The sequence below is a fragment of the Dreissena polymorpha genome, chromosome 15, assembly GCF_020536995.1.
Source record: "Dreissena polymorpha isolate Duluth1 chromosome 15, UMN_Dpol_1.0, whole genome shotgun sequence".
Lineage (NCBI taxonomy): Eukaryota > Metazoa > Mollusca > Bivalvia > Myida > Dreissenidae > Dreissena > Dreissena polymorpha.
The window spans coordinates 62,704,006-62,727,009 of record NC_068369.1 but is presented as its reverse complement, the minus strand read 5'-3'; the positions used below and the strand labels follow the sequence as shown (position 1 = coordinate 62,727,009).

Here is a 23,004-nt window from a genome sequence, read left to right as displayed (position 1 = left end):
CTCATCCGAGAAATCAATAAAACTAATGTTTTGACCAACTTTCATGATGATTGGGCAAAAATTGTGACTTCTAGAGTGTTTACAAGGTTTCTCTATAGCCAAATAAGGAAAACTGCCTGCCCACTGGCGGCCATTTTTTTCAACGGACCGGAACCACTTTTGAACTCAACCAACATATCATTAAGACAAACATTTTGACAAAGTTACATGAAGATTTGGCATGAAATGTGACTTCTACAGTGTTTACAAGTTTTTTCTTTTTTTTGACCTAGTGACCTTGTTTTTGACCCAGCATGACCCAGTTTCGAACTCTATCGAGATATCATTGGGACAAATCGTCTGACCAAGTTTCATGAAGATCGGAAATAAATGTGGCCTCTAGAGTGTTTACGAACAAATGTGGACGGACGGACGACGGACAAAGACCGGTCACAAAAGCTCACCTGAGCAATCAGGTGAGCTAAAAATGCATGAATAATTGTGTACTAAAATTCTTCAGTTAATTGTGATTTGTTATGTATGTCAGTGGTCCATCATGATAACTTGAAGGTAGCTGTTTACATAATACACTTACATTATATATCATTATTTTGGGTCATACTGGTGCTTAACCCTTCCCCCATAAGAAGCAAAGTGAAAATGGCTTTTGCAACCAGCAACCAGAACAGCCTGCGAGTAACTCACAGTCTGTTCAGGTTTTATGCTGTTTGCTGCTCATCAGTAACTAAGGGTTGGAAATGGAGCCTTTAAAACTTGAATCTAGCGATAAAGGCCTTTACTTAAATGTAATTTTCTAAGGGACTACAAATGTGTCAAAATACGCATCTAAGTGTAAAGGGTAAAATATGTACATGTATCTAAGTGGTAAAGGGTTAAATACGTACATGTATCTAAGAGGTAAAGGGTTAAATACGTACATGTATCTAAGAGGTAAAGGGTTAAATACGTACATGTATCTAAGAGGTAAAGGGTTAAATACGTACATGTATCTAAGAGGTAAAGGGTTAAATACGTACATGTATCTAAGAGGTAAAGGGTTAAATACGTACATGTATCTAAGAGGTAAAGGGTTAAACTCAGGTGTATGACATGAAGATGTCTGATCAGAACTGTCCAGGCCCTTTTGTGGCTTGCATGGATAGATTGCAAGTTGATTTGTATGAAAACATAACAGATTAAACAACAAGCATTAAATAATAGAATGTAAATCATAAAGTAAATATTTTTAATTTACTGAGAATCAACTCAAAGGAATATGATCTGAACATGTGCCAAATGCATCAACATCATTTTACTTGTTGTGTAACCAGGAATGTATTACATATTTTTATGGACGCACACATTTATCAGTGTTAAACATTGTTAAACTTGAAAATGAAAGTCCTATATTTAATATTATTATTGTTGTTTTTAAAGTTTTTTACAGAACATGTATATTAGTTTAATGTATTACTCGTATTATTTTGTATGATTGTGAAAACAATTCTGTAAAATTTTGTATAGTCTTTTATCTGTGTTCTGCATTTAAAACTGAACATGCAAATAGAAAGTTGTCTCATGCATAAACGAAAAACAACTGCATCCTAATACCCAGTTTGAGTATAGTTCATGTAAACAAGTGATTGAATGAACACTAAAATGAAGCAAATAAGTTGTTGGTTTGAAAGTTCTAAGTGTATCTTAATAAAATGTACACAAGGTTTTATGCCAGCCTCAGTGTATCTAGATAAAATGTACACAAGGTTTCATTCCAGCCTCAATGTATCTAGATAAAATGTACACAAGGCTTTATGCCAGCCTCAGTGTATCTAGATCAAATGTACACAAGGCTTTATGCCAGCCAGAATGTATCTAGATAAAATGTACATAAACTTTTATGCCAGCCTCAGTGTATCTAGATAAAATGTACAAAAGGCTCTATGCCAAGCCTCAGTGTATCTAGATAAAATGTACACAAGGCTCTATGCCAGCTTCAGTGTATCTAGATAAAATATGCACAAGGTTTTATGCCAGCCTCAGTGTATCTAGATAAAATGTACAAAAGTTGTTTGCCAGCCTAAATGTATCTAGATAAAATGAACACAAGGTTTTATGCCAGCCTCTTGTAGCTAGATGAAATCAGCACAAGGTTTTATGCCAGCATGTATAATTTTCAGCTAAATTATATTTTGGGAAAATGTTCTGTCCAAGTTTCACAAAGATTGGACAATAAATCTGGACACTAGAGTGTTAACAAGATAAATGTTTACAACCAAAGATGGATAAAAGACCATCACAAAAGCTCACCATGAGCAGTTTGTTCTCAGGTGAGCTTAAAATATTCTGAGCAAGTTTTATAATTTGTAAATAAAAGGACATCTAGAGTTTTAATAAGCTGTTTCTTTTATTTGCCTAGTTTTTAACATCACATGACCGAGTTTCAAACTAACGGACAAAAGGCGTGGTCAGACGAGCTAGATAATAAGTTTTAATTGAATGTGTATCAATACCGTCAGTTAACATTTCTCTTCATGTGTAATAGTACTCTATTTCAGCCTCATTTGTTGTTGACCCAGTTGAACTTGTTAAGCATTTTTTTCTTGAATAAATTAATATTACTTCCACGGAAGTTCTAGGATGTGAAGTTATTAATAACGCAGCAAGTTAATTGTTAATGTGACATTTATTCAGATCTGTGCATACATTGTTTTACTCAATATTTGGATTTCAAATCAACATTTTTTTTTATAAATAAGAGAATGCAAAAATATAAGCAGAAGCATTCTTAAAAGGCAAGTAGTGTTGTTATATAGGAGCACTTTATTTTCACAAAAACGCATTACCTTAAACTAGACTATATCATAATATATTATTTCATTAATGACAGAAATGAACAATGAAGAAATGAAACTGTCCTGCAAATAAACTCTGTATTAGCATTTTGATATGTATCCAAGTGGAATTTAAGTATTGCAAACAAAAACTCAAATAATTTTAAAGAATGTTAATTGTTTACAAACATACAAATATTGATGTTCATTGTCAGAATGACAACTGGTCTGACAATTAGCAAATTATATTAAGCTTAGCTATAACCCAAAAAGTATTAGTTTATAACACAGTGTATCATGCAAAAATGGGTCTTATGCCAAATGCCACCAGCACAGCTCCAGACTTGCCTGCTCACGTGTACATCATTCAAATAATTTAGGTTTATACTTGCTTGTTCAATCAAACACATACATAATAGAAATAAAATACCGGTAATTTTTTGTTTTTGCTTTTTCCACATACATATACAACAACAATCAATACGTATACATGTAAACGCATAATCAATTTATTAAATACACACTTTATAACGATACATAATTGTCAAGTACTTCAATTTACATTTCAAGAGGTAGTTAAATGCTTTTCCTCTTTGATATGTAAAACTTATAATATATATATATATATCTATATTTTTTTGTAATAATAGACCCAAATGTTCCTCCTGTGTTACACCATAAGCAACTTTAGGTGTTATTTTGGAATGCATACACAATTAAACTTATATAGCAGAAAGTCATGCAAAACATTTACATCTTTAATGCTTTTTGGATGCCAAACTTTATAAAGATTTGTATTCTTTTACAGAAATAAGACCAGTTGTAAACATGTATTCCATTTAACAATAGCAAATGCGTTGAATTGATATCCCCGGCCAATATGCTTCTGGACACTCAGACCAAGTTTCAATGAAATCCGCCAAAGCACTTCCAAGATATGGCTCTTGACACACAAAAAAGCATTTTTTCAAGATATAAAGGGACATTACTCTGTTATTAACAGATGGTGTACAATATCATTTGGCGTGCATCATCCTCTTATTTATATATATACTCGTACTAAGTTTCAATGAAATCCGCCAAAGCACTTCCAAGATATGGCTCTTGACACACAAAAAAACATTTTTGTCAAGATACAAAGGGCCATAACTCTGTTATTATCAGAGGGTGTACAATGCCATTTGGTGTGCATCATCCTATTATCCATATATATATACATGTACTCATACCAAGTTTCAATGAAATCCACCAAAGCACTTCCAAGATATGGCTCCGGAGAGACGGACAACGCCAAAAAATATTCCTCCACCTATGAGGGGGGGGGGGGGGGATAATAAGTATGTACATTAGATTTGCCTGAACATTACCACATCAAGTAAGTTATAGCACTCTATTGCTATTTTGTAACCTCAGTCTAAGTGAAATTTTGTTTCTCTGTCCACTCTTGCTAAAATAACTAGCATTGCAATTAACAAATCAGTGTAAGAAGGTAACATACTATTCACAGTAAAGTATGACATAATTCAGGGTGAGTGAACCTGTGACTGAATGAGTCGTGTTCTGAGAAAACTGGGCATTATGCATGTGCGTAGAGTATCACCGTCCGCACAGACAAATCAGGGACGACACCTTCCGCTTTTATGGTATTATTTGTTTAAAGGAAGTCTCTTCTACACGAAAATCCAGTTAAGGCAGGAAGTGTCGTCCCCGATTAGACTGTGTGGACTGCACAGGCTAATCTGGGACAACCCTTTACGCACATGCATTTAACCCAGTTTTCTCAGAACGTGACTCGAATGGTCTGATCCTTCAAAAGCAGTTTGGCAATCACAATGGCATCGAGCAAGTGTTTAGTTTTAATCAACAATGATGTCTAATAGAGAAGCAGTCAAGCCTTTGTAGGGTTCTGTCAGGCTGTTGGTCTTTTTCAACTTAAAAAATATATACATAAATTAAAAGAAATAAATAACCAATTTTGGTTTTAAGTTAAATTTGAGATAAAACTGTGATCCACCGAATAACCTTTCACATTTAAAGACCTGGTTTCAGTAACACAAAACTTACATGACCTACCAGCCTGTTAAGAAGAAACACGCTTATAAAAAATATATAATTGCAGCAGCATAGAGAACCTATTTTTATAAGAAACCTAATCCATACAATTAAACCTTTTAAATTCTATATTTAAATATTTCATTTTATCATGAAGTCAAAAGTGGCTGTAAGTTTCAATTACTGATTTAAGTTTAAAGCCATAGGACCTTGATCAAACGTGGTTTATTTTTTATGCCTGGTGTATTAATTCAATAAAATTCACATATAATGAAAGACTAGCTCAATAAAAATAGACACTGACTTCATTTATACCATGAACAAGTATATACAATATTATGAATAACACACTGGGAAAACCAGGCTTTATGCATGTCTGTAGAGTATTTACCCACAACAGCCTGTTCAGTGTGCACAGGCTTATAAGGGACATCTTTCTGCTTTCATGGATTATTTTTATTAAAGCAAGTATCCTCTAAAGGAAAACCAAGTCGAGGTGGAAAGTCATCCCTAATTAGCCAGTGTGAACTGCATAGGTTAATCTGGCCCTTATAATACTCCACGCACATGCATTAATCCTAGCTTTCCCAACGAACCAACTCTTATATGTGTGCACAACCATGTTCAATATTAATACAGCACAAATATAGACAGTGAAATATAACCTTATAATGTGATAACAAACTGATTTTCAATATGCACACAGATAATATAGTGTTTCAGGACAACAAAAGTTTTACAAATCGTACAATTTCAAAATATATTGACATAATGTGTCACTGATATATTGTAAGTGTTAACAAAATACATATTAACGCAACCAATTTACATATGTGTGACATTGCTTAGAAACCAGGAATGTGTTTAGAATGATAAACAGCAGAAAATATTACATTAAATTGGTAAAAATCTTCTACATGTACTAGAACATGAAAGGCAGTACTGGTCCCACAACTGGGAAAGAGCACAATCTCCTTGACGTTAAGATAGATATCGCCACTTTGGTGCAAAAAGGTACCATGTGACATTGAAATTAGAAGACATGTGGTACCTTTTTTCACCAATGGGGCGATATTTACTTCAGAATTCCATTGGTAAACATTTTAGATGAAGACAAAGTCCCCCATTGAAAATCTCCATACTTTTAGTACAAAGTATCTATTTTTACGAGTTAACTACAAGCACAACAACATTATACTGATGTGAATGATTCAGAAGACTAGCAATGAACCGCTACATATATGTAAAGCCCAATACAATTAACAGCTAGATGATTAAAATTATGTGTAACCCAATACAATTATCAGCTAGATGGGCAAAATTATGTGTAGCCCAATAACAGTTCTGGTAAGGGTTTGACATAAACAGACATGGTTATAAATAACAAACCATGCCACAAATTAGGGGTGCAATGAAATCATCATGTGAATTGTTTGAGTAAATCATTGAAAGTCTTGTGAAATACACTAGTAATAATAGTGCATGTAAAGATAACAGCTAGAGCTTGTCATAATAATGACAAAGAATGCCCCTGTTATATTACATGTCATAATACGTAGCAAGATGATTCCATAAATAAATATTATCCTTTAGGCGTGGCCAGTTTAAACACAGGGGCATGGTTCTAAAACACTTTGTCCAGAACCTTTGCACAATTCTATTCTAGTACACCAAATATTAAACTTTTGGGCCTAGGGGTTTCAGAGGAAACTATTTTTGAGTTATTGTGCTATAAAAGCCTATATTAATCTTGTGATCTTCAGGGCATGGCCAATTTTTACTCTTGGGACATGATTTGAATTTGTTTGTAGAGGACCAAGATGCCTTATGACAGAAAAGTTATATTGCTTATATATAAATAATCATGATATTATAGAATTTCTTAGTTGAAAAAGGGACATAACTTTTGTATTATGTAAAACCGGTATATGCTTATAAATTTCGAGAAAGGAAACGACAATGAAAGTGAAAACATTTCAGGACAAAAAACAACTTCAACATAAGCTATAACTGGAATTAAAGTTTTCAGCTTACCATATTTATTTAATACAAGATAATAATGGGTTGTCAAGAGTAAGATATCCACAACTTTGACTTCAGTGATTTTGAGCCAACAAAGTCCAGCTCTACATCCAGGATATAATAACAACAACTGCTTTATCTTTCATTGAGTCAGCTGCTCCTAAATAAGATTGCAGCATTAATGTATCTAGCATCTGAAACATTCACGGAAATCTGTATAATAGAAAAAACTATGAGAAAAGCTCATATATATATACAATTAGGAAAACATTACAATTTTAACTTGGCTATTTTACATAATTATGTCACTATTTATACATTCAAATGATGATAGGAAAAAAATCATGGCCACAAACATTTCTGTTAGGCAAGTACAGTAAGTATGAACACATGTAGAAATTACCGACAATTACAGACAATAATACAAGTGAAAATGGACTTTTGCATGCTTTTGATTCAGTGTCAACTTTCTCCTCAATATATCCAGATTGACTGTTTCAACATATTTAAAGACATACTGTGCCCACTTGGAACAAGAAAAAAATCACAGCCTAAAGCAAAAGACAATTAAACAGTTACAAAGATATGAGAAAATAATTATGCACAATAAATAGAAGTTTTGGTGAATGCTAAACATTTGTATCAAAAGCTTTCTTATGTTTGGTCTTTTCAGCTTTTGGAAATTCAATGCTCTGTTTTCTTTGGTGACCTGCAGAAAAAAAGAAAACATACATTTTATAAATTCTTCCATCATGATGAGATTTCAGGTAGATACTCATATTTCTCACAAAAGGTCAGCACTCAAAACAGAACAGCCAAAGAAAGAATGTTTAACACAATCTGGAATTCACAATGATTCAGTCAGTGTATTAACCCGTTTCCACTTAGAAACGCACTTTGACGCATTTGAAGTCCTATAGAAAATCAAATTAAATTTAAGTACATTGTACTTTCTTAATATATTCAAGTTTGAAATGATGCATTTCCAACCATAAGATCCTGATGCGTAGCAAAAAGCATAAAACCTGAACGTAACCTAATGTATGCGAGTTACTTGCAGGCTATTCTGGTTTTATACTGTTTGCACTTAGCCATTTTCACTTTGCTTCTGAGTGGGCAGGGTTAAGGTAAGAATCACACTAGAGCATAGACAACAGGTAGGGTTATAAAATATGAGAATGGCACCTATTAGATTTAATTATTTTAACTAGTTCTCACATTGGGAAGGCTGGTTTTTCTGATTGATAAGAATATATCAGTTGGTTAAATAAACCTTAGAATTCCAATATGCAAATAATTTGCTCAGAGACGGGTTAAGTTTTGGTTTGAAAATTGTTTTGCTATGAAATACAATTAACAATAGAGACTAACTTCTAAAGACTGCGTCACTAAGAATAACACTTGCCAATAGAGTATAACTACAGATTGGGTTGTACATTGTATCTGGTAAGACCTACTTCTCTAGTGAATGCCTTCAGATTGTGTAGCTATGGGTAACACTCAACCTGATAGACTAGTGCTTGAAGATTGTGTTGCTATGGGTAAAACACATCTTTAAAGACTAATGCCTTCAGATTGTGTTGCTATGCATAACACTCAACTTGATAGACTAGTGCTTGAAGATTGTGTTGCTATGGGAAAAACACACCTTTAAAGACAAATGGTTTTAGATTGTGTTGCTATGGATAACACCCAACTTGATAGACTAGTGCTTGAAAATTGTGTTGCTATGGAAAAAACACACCCTCAAAGACAAATACCTTCATATTGTGTTGCTATGGGTAACACTCAACTTGATAGACTAGTGCTTGAAGATTGTGTTGCTATGGGTAAAACACATCTTTAAAGACAAATGCCTTCATATTGTGTTGCTATGGGTAACACTCAACTTGATAGACTAGTGCTTGAAGATTGTGTTGCTATGGGTAAAACACATCTTTAAAGACAAATGCCTTCATATTGTGTTGCTATGGGTAACACTCAACTTGATAGACTAGTGCTTGAAGATTGTGTTGCTATGGGTAAAACACATCTTTAAAGACTAATGCCTTAAGATTGTGTTGCTATGCGTAACACTCAACTTGATAGACTAGTGCTTGAAGATTGTGTTTCTATGGGTAAAACATATCTTTAAAGACTAATGTCTTCAGAATGTGTTGCTATGGGTAACACTCAACTTGAGAGACTTATGCCTGCAGATTGTGTTGCTATGGGTAACACTCAACTGGAGAGACTTATGCCTGCAGATTGTGTTGCTATGGGTAACACTCAACTGGAAAGACTAATGCCTTCAGATTGTGTTGCTATGGGTAACACTCAACTTAAGAGACTAATGCCTGCAGATTGTTTTGCTATGGGTTACACTCACCTATAGAGATTAGGGTGCTGCCAATTGCAAGCCCTGAGTTTCCGGGTGGGGCCCAGTCCAGGTCCCCAGAAGGGAGCTGAATGAAAAGCGAGAGGACTGCAGCCTTCTGGTGGTGTAGTGGCTCCATGGCAATATGGCTCAGTCTCTCAGACACCTGGCAATGGTAACATGTTGTGTTTGTACTACATGTTTATATAAGCTTTGTGAAAAAGGGAATTAAAGCATGTGCTTAAAAGTGTGGTCCCAGTTAAGCCTGAGAAGTCTGCACAGGCTAATCTGGGACAAAACTTTCTGCCTACACTTGCTTTCAATAAGAGGAGACTTCCTTAACATGAAAATAACATGAAGTGCAAGTGTTGTCCCTGATGAGCCTGTGCAGATTGCACATGGTAATCTGAGATGACACTTAAAGCACATGCATTACGCTCAATTTCCAGTAAGAGGCTCCTGTATAAATGTTGTTGTGTCATAGTAGATATGGTGTCCACCTAGCATGGTTCGATCCCCACAGTAAGAGCATTCTTTAGATCTTTCCAAAAGACACTCAGTACTGGTTCTAACCAGGAAACGAACTAAAGACAGCTTCAATAAGACTAAGGATTTTGATGCAATCAAACTAAATAAAAAGGTTTAAACTGGACTCACACAATCAAAGGTATGCTTATTACACACTAGGTTTTGCATGCACTATTATACAACCTTAGTGTTGAATTACATATCAAGGGTTTTCATGTGAAGATATTCAAACTGATGAACACTGTGCTATATTTGAAGATAAAAAGACAGACATCAGTTTATAATTATTATCATATTTTAGTCTCCAGAGGTTTTTAACCGCACAGCTTTAAAAAAAATTTGCATGAACTTAATCTACACTCTTTCTTAAACAATTTTCTGTAAATAAAAGGCTAGCCTAATATATTTAATATATTTCATACATTTTCCATGTTTCTTTGAATAATAAGTACATTAATTCCTATCCCCTATTTGATTTCTTTTATCTACAACACCAGAACATTTTAATTATGTGTTATACTTGATTGTCAAGTCATTTTTAAGCTCTACTGGCCAAAGGCCTGAAGAGCTTATGTCATGGCGTGGTTTCCGTCGTTCCTGCGTGCGTGCGACTTTTTCTTGTTTAGGCGATAAAGTCCACAGTTTTCATCCGATTCTTTTCAAACTTTTTCAGTGTCTTTATATTAATGAGGACTCGAACCCTATTCAAAATGGGTTACATCAGAGTAAAAAGTCCAGAATGATCTCCCCTTGAATTTGAGAAAATTGTGAAATAAGGCTTGTTTACGCAATAAAGTCCACAGTTTTCATCCAATCATTTATCAAATTGCACAGTGTCTTTATCTGAATGATGAGTCAAACCCTATTGAAAATGAGCAATATCGGAGTTATAAGTCCAGAATTATCTCCCCTTGAATTTGAGAAAAAAATGAAAATTCAGTTTTTTTATGTGATAAAGTCCATAATTTTCATCCAATTCTTGGCAAACTTGCACAGTGTCTTTGTATCAATGAGGACTCAAACCCTTTTTTAAAAAGAGCAATATCGAAGCAATAAGTCCAGAATGACTTCCCCTTGAATATGAGAAAAATTTGAAATCCCGCTTGTTTACGCAATTAATTCCACGGTTTTCATCCAATTATTTCCAAATTTGCACAGTATCTTTATATCAATGAGGACTTGAACCCTATTGAATGTGAGCAGCATCAGAGAAATAAGTACACAATCATCTCCCCTTGAATTTGAGAAAAATTGAGAGAAAAAATTCTGTTTGCGCGATTAAGTACACAGTTTCCATCTTATTCTTTCCAAACTTGCACATTGTTTATAGCAGTAGAGCGATTCAGGCCCTCATGGGCCTCTTGTTTTTCTGTCTGCATAGGTTAAAAGGTTAAAGGTGCGGTTTATAGTCTGCTTCGATAACTTATGCATCTTCAGCCTACTTCGACATTAACCCCCCGATCACTGGGATTTAAGTCTTCCATTTACATATGGTGCAGTAGGCAGCCACGGCACATTGACTTATTTCCCTCACAGGTACCCATTTATACACCTGGGTGGAGAGGAGCAAGCGTGGGATTAATTTTTTGCTAAGAAAAATCCAGTGCCTTGAGCGTGATTCGAACCAGGGACCTTCTGATCCTTAGACCAGCATCCTACCACTAGACCACTGTCCCCACGCTATGGAGGTGTGTTTGGTTTGAAATTATTTCTGGATAAGTGTGAGATTTGGCTAGCCTAAAAACGGTTACAACCCCAAATCCTTTGTATTTACTGTTCCAAGGTGATGATCCTAGTTTCAATCATTTTATGTTTACAACATGGTGCTCTTTTATAAAAGGAAAAGAACAAGAATTTCTTTCTTGACATTTTTCATGAGTTTCATTGATTGTTATATTGATCGCATTTGAAGGCTTGTGGTCACATGTCTGACATTCAAACAAGAATTGTGTATTTTCAAAAGGCTAATTTCTGCACGGAAATTCTGCACATGCTTAAATTTAAAACAAGAGCATAATAGGTGCCAACGCTCTGCTGCAGGTGCATTTTTTAATAAATGAAAGCTTGTCAGATTATTTTTTTTAGAGGTCACAGTGACCTTGACATTTGACCTAGTTACCCAAAAATGGGTGTGGTGTGTAGAACTCATTAAGGTGCATCTACATATGAAATTTCAAAGTTGTAGGTGGAAGCACTTTGATTTTAGAGCAAAATGTCCAAGTTTTAGCACGATGCCGGCAGATGGCGGACAACACGACACGACGAGCTGGCTATGACAATACCTCGGGTTTTCTCCGAAAACAGCCTAGCTAAAAACCAATAGATCCTCCTGAACGCCTGCCACCTACTCGTTTTCTCTTGCGTAGATCTGGGTTGGTGTCCTTCTTATCTGCCCCTGCCTGGTCAGCAGACTTTGGTTCTATCTCCAGGAGGGCCATAGCAAAGGGACGACTGGCCATCTCCTCCATCTCAACCATCATCCGCTGAGAATAAAGTGAAAACAGTCATGTGCAATCTTCCATTATTTTATTCATGGTAATATTCTTTTTAAAGGTGGACTGTAACCACTAAGATATGCATTTTGACGTGTTTGTAGTCTCTTAGAAAATCAACTTACATTACAGATCTTTCTTACTATATTCAAGTTTTAAAGGCTTCATTTCCAACCCGAATGTACTGATGAGCAGCAAACAGCATAAAACATGAACAGTCTGCTAGTTCATGTTGGGTCAAATTATTTCATACCTCACCATATTCTCAAAAGAGTGGTCTGTTAACTTCTGTTTCACCAGGATTAGCATCAATTAAAGACTAGGAAGGCTGAGGCAATAATGTAATCAGTGATGTTAAATATCAATTTGAGCTGATGTCTAGGAAAAGCCAAGCTTAATGGACGTGGGCAAAGTGATGTCGAAGTTGGCCATTCCTCACAGGCTAGTCAGGGATGACACTTTACATATAGACTGGATTTTCATCAAGAAGAGACTTTTTACATGAACAATTCCATAATGGCAGAAATTGAGAAAATTCAAATGTATGAAGCCAGATTTTCCAAGATGGTGGCACATTTATTTGAAACAATCTCACAGTTTTTTTCCCCAACATTATAAGCTTTGGTTAAATTAACCCGAGTAATAGTTTTGGGACAAATGTTCAGTTCTAAACCAGCATAAATGTACCTGTGAAGGCTGAATTGTGCAGAACAGGGTAATACTTTGTGCTGAATTCAGAAATGGTTTTATTCACAGAGGATAATTAGGTTAAACTATGTAAGAAAATTAATTATGGTAATTATTTATCAATGGGTATCTTCTTTAAAGCCACATAAATACTCAAAATCAACAAATATTTCTTTAAATAAAGTTAAACAATAAAAAATCAGTGTTCATCATAGCAATATCGAAAATTTCAACGCTAGATGTGGTATGGTAACAGATTTAAGAGATACAAAATGCTTGTTTTTATATTTTGTGTCACAATATATTTCAGGTGAATTTCCAGCAATGATATCCAAGCATTTACCAGCAAACACAAGATTGGCTCTGCATAAGGTCGGAAGCACGACCTAGTTCTCATAAGCTGCCAGAAGCGAATCTTGCATTGCTAAAAAATCTTTGATATTTTCGCAGAAATTCAAATTTAAACCAGCAAAACTGCTGTGGCTCCTACCCAGCACCTACCTGTCTCCTCCTGTAGCTGTCATACTTGTGTTTGATCTTGTACAGCACTTACCTGTCTCCTCCTGTAGCTGTCATACTTGTGTTTGATCTTGTACAGCACTTACCTGTCTCCTCCTGTAGCTTTCATACTTGTGTTTGATCTTGTACAGCACTTACCTGTCTCCTCCTGTAGCTGTCATACTTGTGTTTGATCTTGTACAGCACCTACCTGTCTCCTCCTGTAGCTGTCATACTTGTGTTTGATCTTGTACAGCACTTACCTGTCTCCTCCTGTAGCTGTCATACTTGTGTTTGATCTTGTACAGCACTTACCTGTCTCCTCCTGTAGCTGTAATACTTGTGTTTGATCTTGTACAGCACTTACCTGTCTCCTCCTGTAGCTGTCATACTTGTGTTTGATCTTGTACAGCACTAACCTGTCTCCTCCTGTAGCTGTCATACTTGTGTTTGATCTTGTACAGCACTTACCTGTCTCCTCCTGTAGCTGTCATACTTGTGTTTGATCTTGTACAGCACTTACCTGTCTCCTCCTGTAGCTGTCATACTTGTGTTTGATCTTGTACAGCACTGCAGCTATGATCAGCAAGGACAGGAAACAGCTGTAATCAACATGAGCTATCACATAACAGCTGTATTCAACACACAAGCAATCAAATAACAGCTGAAATCAACTTAAGGTAATAATGAAATGGGAGTAAACCCTAAGTCCTATATTTGAGCCCTGCTCTGGGAAAGCAGGGCTTAATGCAAAGGCATAATGTATCATTTTATTAGTTAAATTCATTTTGCTTTTAAAATTAAAGCGACCTTGACCCCACCCATCCAATTAGCAATACAAATGGGGGATGTGGGTCTTGGTACAAGATGTCTAGAAACATGTAAGTGTTCAATAAACCTGGAATACATGTGTAAAATTGAAATGAAATCCATGCAGCCATTCTTGAGAAACTAACAAACAAAACACTTTAACCTAACAAGGAAGCCAACGCTTGGGAAAGTAGAATAGCTTGACTTTTCTTTTAAAAATCAAGCTAAAAGCTGAAAAACATAATACAAAATTAGATTCTTACCTGAAGAATGTGACAAAGAAATGCACCAGGTCGATCTTGGGGAACTGGGAGAATGAGATCTGAAAGAAAGACGTTGTTTAATAGACTATTTTAATATTTTGATTTGAAAACATCAGAAAATATTTTCTGCTGTCAAACAACAAGTGAACAAAAACAACATCATAAAAACAGATTTGAGGATTTACAACTTATAATATATCATTAACAAAAAATGGTAAATGCAATCTCCAGCTGTGCTCAATGTATTTAAAAAAATATTTTAATATGAAATCAAGTACACCTAAATACAAGAGCACGCCTTGCGGGTGCAGACCGCTCATCTATTTTTTTTTTTAAAGGTGAAGGGACTCTCAATTTAAATCACAAAGGAGGGAGAGGTGGAGTGAAGAGGGGTGTATAGTGTGGGGGTGTGGACATTTATTACATTATCTTCCAAAAATGCGAAAAAAAATAATTCGGGGGGGGGGGGGGGGGGGGGGGGGATTCTTGGGTGCGATGGTTGGACGGTATTTCAAAAATAAAATAATAAAAATATATATTTGTGTTTTTTAACCGTTTAAAAAAAAATTGGGGTGGGGTGGGGGGTATAGTGTGAGGGTGTGGTGGTCATTTGTGAGATGATCTTTAAAAAAAAAAAAAATTAGGGGGGGGGGATGAGGGAAGGCGCGGGGGATGGTTTGGGTGGAGTCTATTGTGGTATGTCAGGTAAGAGTAGTTTTGTCAAAGTATCAATTAAATCTAATCATAAATAAAGAAGTTATGGCAATTTTAGCAACATTTAATAATTTTACCTTGAGAGTCAAGGTCATTCAAAGGTCAAGGTAAAATTCAACTTGCCAGGTACAGTAACCTCATGATAGCATGAACGTATTTGAAGTTTGAAAGCAATAGCCTTGATACTTTAGAAGTAAAGTGGATCGAAACACAATATTTAACCATATATTCAAAGTTACTAAGTCAAAAAAGGGCCATAATTCCATAAAAATGACAACCAGAGTTATGCAACTTGTCCTTTTACTGTCCCCTTTTACTTATGATAGTTTGCGATCTATGATACTTAAGGGGTAAAGTGGACCAAAACACAAAACTTAACCAAATTTTCAATTTTCTTAGTATAAAGGGCCCATAATTCCGTCCAAATGCCAGTCAGAGTTACATAACTTTGCCTGCACGGTCCCCTTATGATAATTAATAAGTGTTGCAAGTATGAAAGCAATAGCTTTGATACTGTAGGAATAAAATGGACCTAAACACAAAACTTAACCAAAATTTTCAATTTTCTAAGTATAAAAAGGGCACATAATTCTGTCAAAATGCAGGCCAGAGTTGCATAACTTTGCCTGCACAGTCCCCTTATGATAGTTAGTAAGTGTTGCAAGTATGAAAGCAATAGCTTTCATACTTTCTGAGAAAAGTGGACCTAAACGCAAAACTTAACCGGACGCCGACGCCAAGGTGATGACAATAGCTCATAAATTTTTTTCAAAATATAGATGAGCTAATAACATAAGCAGGTATTAATATAGTTTATTTCATCTTCACACTGCATCAGATTTTTTCAAAAACGATTTGACATGACAACAGGAAGTTAGTATTTGTAACAATTTGCAGTGTTCACCTAACGTAAGTGGACATAGTAGAATGTAACCCTCCACAGAGATGGCAGCAAAGCATTTATCTGCAGAGAATACTGACAGCAATAAACACCAAGCACAGATAATTACTGATTTAATATGGAAATGCAGAATATTCTTTAATACAGTATAAACTTGTAAAGTTGCAATACACATATATGGGAGTATCTTTGAGAAAACAATACTTTAGAAATTAGCCAGCTAATCTAGAACAACATTATCTAACCAGACTGCAGTTTTGTTAAGAAGAGAATTACGAATGATTCCATACAAGCGGAACTTGTCATCCCAGATAAGCCTGTGCTGACTGACAGGCTAATCAGGAATGCTACTTTACGCACACACATTAAGCCATGTTTTCCCAGATACAAGCTCATATACCAGTATGTGAAAAAGCTGCCTGCAGAACATACATATGTGCATGCCCTAGTTCTTACAATGGTGCACAATGTTACTTTGTATACAGGCTGATAGGACACCCACATTTGAGAACCCTGTCCACATGTCCAGACGGCATTGATCTATGGTAATCATGTGCAATGAAGCTTCCAAGAAACATGTTCACAACCAAAACAGTATTTTAAAACACCAAGTTACTTCATTTTAGTTGCAAAAGGCAAACAGAAAAGGATATTCAGATAAATATAAGGGAATGATAATGCAGCAGGTAACAGTAAATTTTATATATGATACAGCTATTGCTTGAAGTGTGAAAGCTACCAAATCACTGTTAAGCACATGCATGCCAAGTTATGATGCTACACGATCAAAGGAACTCTAAACTGAAAACAAGAAGGCCATGGGCCCTGAGGCGCTCACCTGAGACCTAAGAAACTAGACAATTCTGAAAAAGTGTGAGCTGGTTCATGAAGATTGGACCAAAAAGTGAATTCTACAGTACATGTATTAACATGTGTTTTTTTATTTAAACTAGTGACCTAGTTTTTGAGCTCACATGACCCAATTTCAATCTCAGCCGAGATTTCATAGAAACAAAATGTTCTGAACAAGTTTCATGAAGATTGGCCAATAAATTTGGCTTATATAGCGTAAAGATTAGCATAACTCAACTGAAAAGCAACTAGAGCAAGTATTCTGACTAAGTTTCATTTAGATTGCACTTCAAATGTGTCTTCTAGCGTTTATATAAAATTTAACTATAGTCATTTTAGGAAATATGCCCAGACGCCAAGTTCCATAAAGATTGTACCATAAATGCGACTGCTAGAGTGCTTACAAGGTTGTATTATAGCCATATAAAGAAAAACACCCCGCCCAAAGGCTGCCACGTTTTTTCAAGGGAAAGGAACAATTTTTTATGTCAGCCCTGATATCATAAGAACAAATGCTCTGACCAAGTTTCATTAACATTTGACTAACAAGAAACCGTCGGAGACGGGTGATGCTCCCCAAAGTTTTTTTTTGTCACAATATTGCACTATATATTCAGATAAAAGGAAACGTCTTGAGGGCACAGTAGTTGGGGGGACAATAATTTTTTTATAGAAAATTTCAAAGGGCCTTAACTCTCTGAAAAATCATTCGACCAGAACCCGCTGATAATATGCACATCTCCTCTTGGTAGTGATGCTTCCCATAAAGTTTCATTGAATTTCAGTCATTAGTTGCTGAGAAATAGCCCGGACAAGAATTGCACTTTATGTACAGTTAATGGAAAATTTCAAAGGGCCATAACTCTGTAAAAAATCATCCGACCAGAACCCGCTGATAATATGCACATCTCCTCTTGGTAGTGAAGCTTCACATAAAGTTTCATTGAATTCCGGTCATTAGTTGCTGAGAAATAGCCTGGACAAAAATTTTGCACAGAAAACTGACAAAGGATGATGGACAACAGACAATCACAAAAGCTCACCATGAGCAAGTTGTGCTCAGGTGAGCTTAAAACAGAATGAATAAAAAATTATCTCATACAAACGTTCAATCATTAATGGTGATCATTTTTACATTTTTGCTCATCTAAATGTTTTGGAATTGTTCATCGCTTTGCACATTAACAAAATTCAGGTCCGACATTTGAATCCATTTTCTTGATAGCATAGCATCGTTAGAGCCTATAGGTGTAGAGCTCAGAGAAAATACTTGAGCCTCGATCTGCGATAATGGAGTTTAATGCATGTGCATACAATTTTGTCCCAAAATAGCCTGTGTAGTCCTTTTCAGGAAGAACACTTTTTGTCTTAACTGGATTCTTGCTAAGAAGTGACCTCCCTGAATGTAAAAACACAATAAAAGCTGAAAGTTTCGTCCCTCATAAGCGTGTGCGAACTGCTCAGGCTAGTCTGGGATCACACTTTATGCACATGCATTCAACCTTGTGTATTCAGAGCCAGGCTCACTGAGAATGATAATCTAGGATGTTTGCAGGAAAGATTTCAAAAGACTGAACCTGTGAAAATGACACCTGCAAATGAAAAAAAAAGAAGTTTCAGTTGTTTGAGTGTACGAAAGACACGACACAAATACCCTAGATTATCACCTTTTAGAAATAATGAAAGCAACAAATAACAATAATGCACACTTTGATTCAATATAATGTGCTGTGATAATAAATTATTTAATTATAATGCAGTTTTAATACTTTCAATTTCTTAGGTATTATACTCTAGAACTCAATGAAAAGCTGTACCCAAATACTTTTGATTACATGTAGTTTTTTCTACACTTTGTCTATTCTTACAAAACAATAGCATTATACATGAAAATGTGGCGGCTCAAAATGAGCACATTCATCTGAGTCAAAAATATTTATTTTTTGCATAAAACAATAATGTTGATTCATTCAAAGCATAATCGAATGTTGTGTGAGGCGATTATATTTGTAACTACATTCAAACTATGTAATCCGACTTTTTAAACCCTGCATTATTGTTTTTCCACACATGTATTCTGATTACCACTAGTTTATGCTTCTTTCTCCAATCTTACAAAACTAGAAGGAATTAAGTTGATATCTGTAGTGTTTTCATCCTACTGTGCCACAGAAAGATTTTTTTGCTCTGGTGCATATACAAATCACAGTGTAGCTACATAAGAATTAAATCCAATTTTAATTCTCTTTTAATGCTTTTTAATACAAATAACAATACAAGATCAACTTTCTGCCAAGTCTGAGGATGGGTGTGTCATTCAAGTGTGTTTTTTACAATAAGGGCACAATCTTCAATTCCAACCATGTCAGATCTTACAGAGTAGATCATATCAGTCAAGTAACAATCTTCAATTCCAACCATGTCAGATCTTACAGAGTAGATCATATCAGTCAAGTAACAATCTTCAATTCCAACCATGTCAGATCTTACAGAGTAGATCATATCAGTCAAGTACAATCTTCAATTCCAACCATGTCAGATCTTACAGAGTAGATCATATCAGTCAAGTACAATCTTCAATTCCAACCATGTCAGATCTTACAGAGTAGATCATATCAGTCAAGTACAATCTTCAATTGCAACCATGTCAGATCTTACAGAGTAGATCATATCAGTCAAGTACAATCTTCAATTGCAACCATGTCAGATCTTACAGAGTAGATCATATCAGTCAAGTAACAAGAGTCTTGTCATTTTTCTTTGTTTTTCTTTTCATCTTTTAAAAAAGATTTAAGCTAATATCATACTGTCTTCATAATCTGAACAGATTACTTGCAACTGTTTTAGAAAAGGTATATAAGATATGTTTAAAGGATTGCATGTCTAACAAAAAAGCAATACACACACTCTAAGCATAAATGCAAATACTTGAGTAAAACAAAAGAAGAAAACAAAACTTATGGTGTTTACAAAAAATCAATGAGTCAACATGGGAAGTTTTAAAACTCAATGTTAGCTTTAATTAACTGATAATTATGGCAAAGAGATTGTTTAACCCTTTCCCACTTAGAAGCAAAGTGAAAATGGCTATGTGCAAACAGCATAAAAGCATAACAGCCTGCGAGTAATTCACATTCTGTTCAGGTTTTATGCTGTTTGTTGCTCATCAGTATCTAAGGTTTAAAAGTCAAGCCTTAAAAACTAGAATCTAGTAACTTGAGTAAGAAAGGTCTTAAATAAAATATAACTTTCTAAGAAACTAATAATGCATGAAAATACGTATCTAAGAGGATAAGGGTTAAACTGACTGTATCAAGGTTCATACAGATTTTCTTGAATGAAATTCAAGCACTTTTTAATCACTTTCAAGGGAAAAAAATCCAAATTCAAGCACTTTTTTAGTCCGACATACTGAAAAATGTATATTATTTTAGTGTCCAATACTGACAACATTTTTCGCTAAATTATTATCTGAAAGCTTGGAAATAATGAATCTGTTTTTAACATTTTTAATTGTTGTTGTTTCATTTTCAAGCACTTTTCCAGCCAAATTCAAGCACTTTCTAAGCACTTTTCAAGGCTATGGTTGAAAATAAGCACTTTTAAGCACTCCAGATCGTTTTTAAGCACTTTTCAAGATAAACCTTGATTTTCAAGCACTTTTCAAGGTCTGTGCAAACCCTGTGTATGGTGAGATATTTTGTGGTTATGGTCCTAACATACAGTGTAAGACCCACTCACACGCCAGGTAGGTCATGCTCAGGGCAAGCAACATGCATGTGTGATAACTTGCAGGGGTCAAAGTTTGAAATTTTGAAAATCCTGAACGGCCTTGGGGCCGCAGGGCCCTTGGTGGGGCCGGGGTCCAGGGGGCCAGAGGCCCCCGGGAGCTCCTGGATTCGACGCATTTAAAGGGTGCCTGTAGCTGTACTGGTAATTCTATTTTCTTAAAAAAAACATACACAAATATTTAAAAAGCTTCATGTTTTTGATAAGGAACACACAAAAGTTAGTCAAAAGGCAATTCATTTTCTATTTATATTTTCAACTGTATGCAAAGGAACTTTTTGATTATACTTAAGCAATAGTGACATATAAAAACACTGTCTCATATAGTTTTTATTGCTTGCTAATTTATGTTACAAACATCCGTTTCTATTTACAATATTAACAACACCATATCTCTGTAGCATATTGTCAATGGCTACTTTATTATTCTCAACATCAAAATATTGGACAAGAATATTCAACACTTTGTCATTATTTTTGTTTGTTGCTTCGTCGAGATTTAGTGATACAAATCTGTTTTTCATTTTCAGCTTCAGTTCCTCCTTGAATAATTTCGCCAGTCCGTGTGTATTAATGTATGTCAAACTGGTAGGCGACAAAGTAACTCTCTCTAAGGCTGGTTTGTCCTTGGCTAGTCACTTGGACAGTTCTAAAATATCACTTGCAAGGGAAAATGGAAGGCAATGCTCACTAAGAAAAGCTGACACATGCACCCTCTGTCTGACAACTCTGTCTTGCATGGACTTGACTGCATGGACTCGACTGCAGGTGTTGCTTTTGAAGAGCCCGGTAAAACCTGAAAGTCATTACAAATTATTATATTTTTCACACATACTTTAACAACTCAATAATACATATTTAATACATGCAGAATCAAATGGTAGTCACCATTTATATTCACAGATTCGACATGGGTTCCACTGGTTTTTGTACGAATATTTGTTTGTGTGATTGCTAAATAAATGTATATTTTTGACATAGGTTGTCCATAAGTTTTACAAAAAGTTAAAAAAAAAAACATTTCTTGCTGCTGGGCTCATATGTAGGGGATAATAAAATATTTTATTTAACTAAAAAAAGACCTGTCCCAGTCAGCAAAAATGGCGCATTTGGTCGTATTTTCAATTACTGTTAAAATTCTTTTATTGATTTATGCTTTATTCAAAGGTCAAAATGTTTTAAAAGCTCACAATCAATGAATCATACGTTATTAATAAAATATTTTGGCAAATTTGCTAGATCTATCTTGCCGATTTTTAATTCAAAACAAGCCAAACAGTAAACATTAGCAACAGAAAATACGACCAAATTCAGGGTGTTAGCTTAAAAAAAATAAAAACCCTACCTGGTTGGTCTTTATGGTTCTTATATTCTTTATGTGATTAGGGTCCTCTGCGTGGAGACTGAATGCCTTCTTCCCACTAGACTGATAATTCAGGGTTTTCTTACAAACTTCACAAACCGCTTTTCCACAAGATTCCACTTTCCTCAACCAGTTCCCCCACTACCTGCCCGTAGTCTTTCTTGTGTAACCATTCCCAGTGCCACTTATTTTTTGCACCTTGTTACTAGTTCTTGTTCAAGTTCTTTCACATTATATTCGACAGGCAAGTATCTCATTGCCATTTTTCTCAACTTAAGTCTAAACACAACTTCTCATTGGCATTAAATATACGCAAAAAGTCCGACAATAACCAAGTAAAACAAATAAAATTCCAAGAGAATATCTGTGATTCCAACTTCTATTGATCTGTAAACATCGCGGAAATATCGACTTTTTCTATTGGATACATTGAATTATTTCGACCAATGAAATAACCCAATAGATATATGGATGATGAGAATAAACGCTGGACATTTACGGTACCCGTGCTTCCGCGTAAGATAAATGAACCATCTGGAACGTATTTTTGGTCCGCTGGCATTATGGCCAATATATGTGGTACCCCCCCCCCCCCCCCAAAAAAAATATCTCATCGGATTAACACGATTTGGAAAAACGGCCCGGGACAATGCAGAAAATCCGGAATTCCATTATAAACTTTGACCCTTGGATAAGAGATTTCAAGTATTTATCAGTAAAAAGTTTCAGGTATGATGAATGTTCACAGAAAGGAGTTTTCTAAGTATGGACTGCTGGCAACAAGTGATAGGTACAATTCTTGTCAGTATCTAATCCAGCTGAGCATAGTTTACAGTAGATTGCAAGACAACAACTGACCTAGCTACA

General features: G+C 35.3%; 1 protein-coding gene across 4 annotated transcripts in view; it reads right to left on the bottom strand.

The window, feature by feature from the left end:
• Nucleotides 1–2,647: 2,647 nt before the first annotated feature.
• Nucleotides 2,648–23,004, bottom strand: part of LOC127860429 (attractin-like protein 1) — a 67,565-nt gene continuing 47,208 nt past the window's right edge. For 2 of the 4 annotated variants that reach the window (XM_052398503.1, XM_052398505.1), the window contains 6 exons: nt 18,563–18,577; nt 14,519–14,577; nt 13,969–14,047; nt 12,117–12,251; nt 9,253–9,406; nt 2,648–7,593 (listed from right to left, as the gene is read on the bottom strand). In XM_052398503.1, coding sequence (XP_052254463.1) covers nt 7,514–7,593; nt 9,253–9,406; nt 12,117–12,251; nt 13,969–14,047; nt 14,519–14,577; nt 18,563–18,577 — 522 coding nt within the window. In that variant the 3' untranslated portion in view covers nt 2,648–7,513. Of the gene's footprint in view, nt 7,594–9,252; nt 9,407–12,116; nt 12,252–13,722; nt 13,761–13,864; nt 14,048–14,518; nt 14,578–18,562; nt 18,578–23,004 lie in introns of those variants that run through there. The other 2 variants (XM_052398504.1, XR_008039792.1) reach the window with 2 other exon arrangements.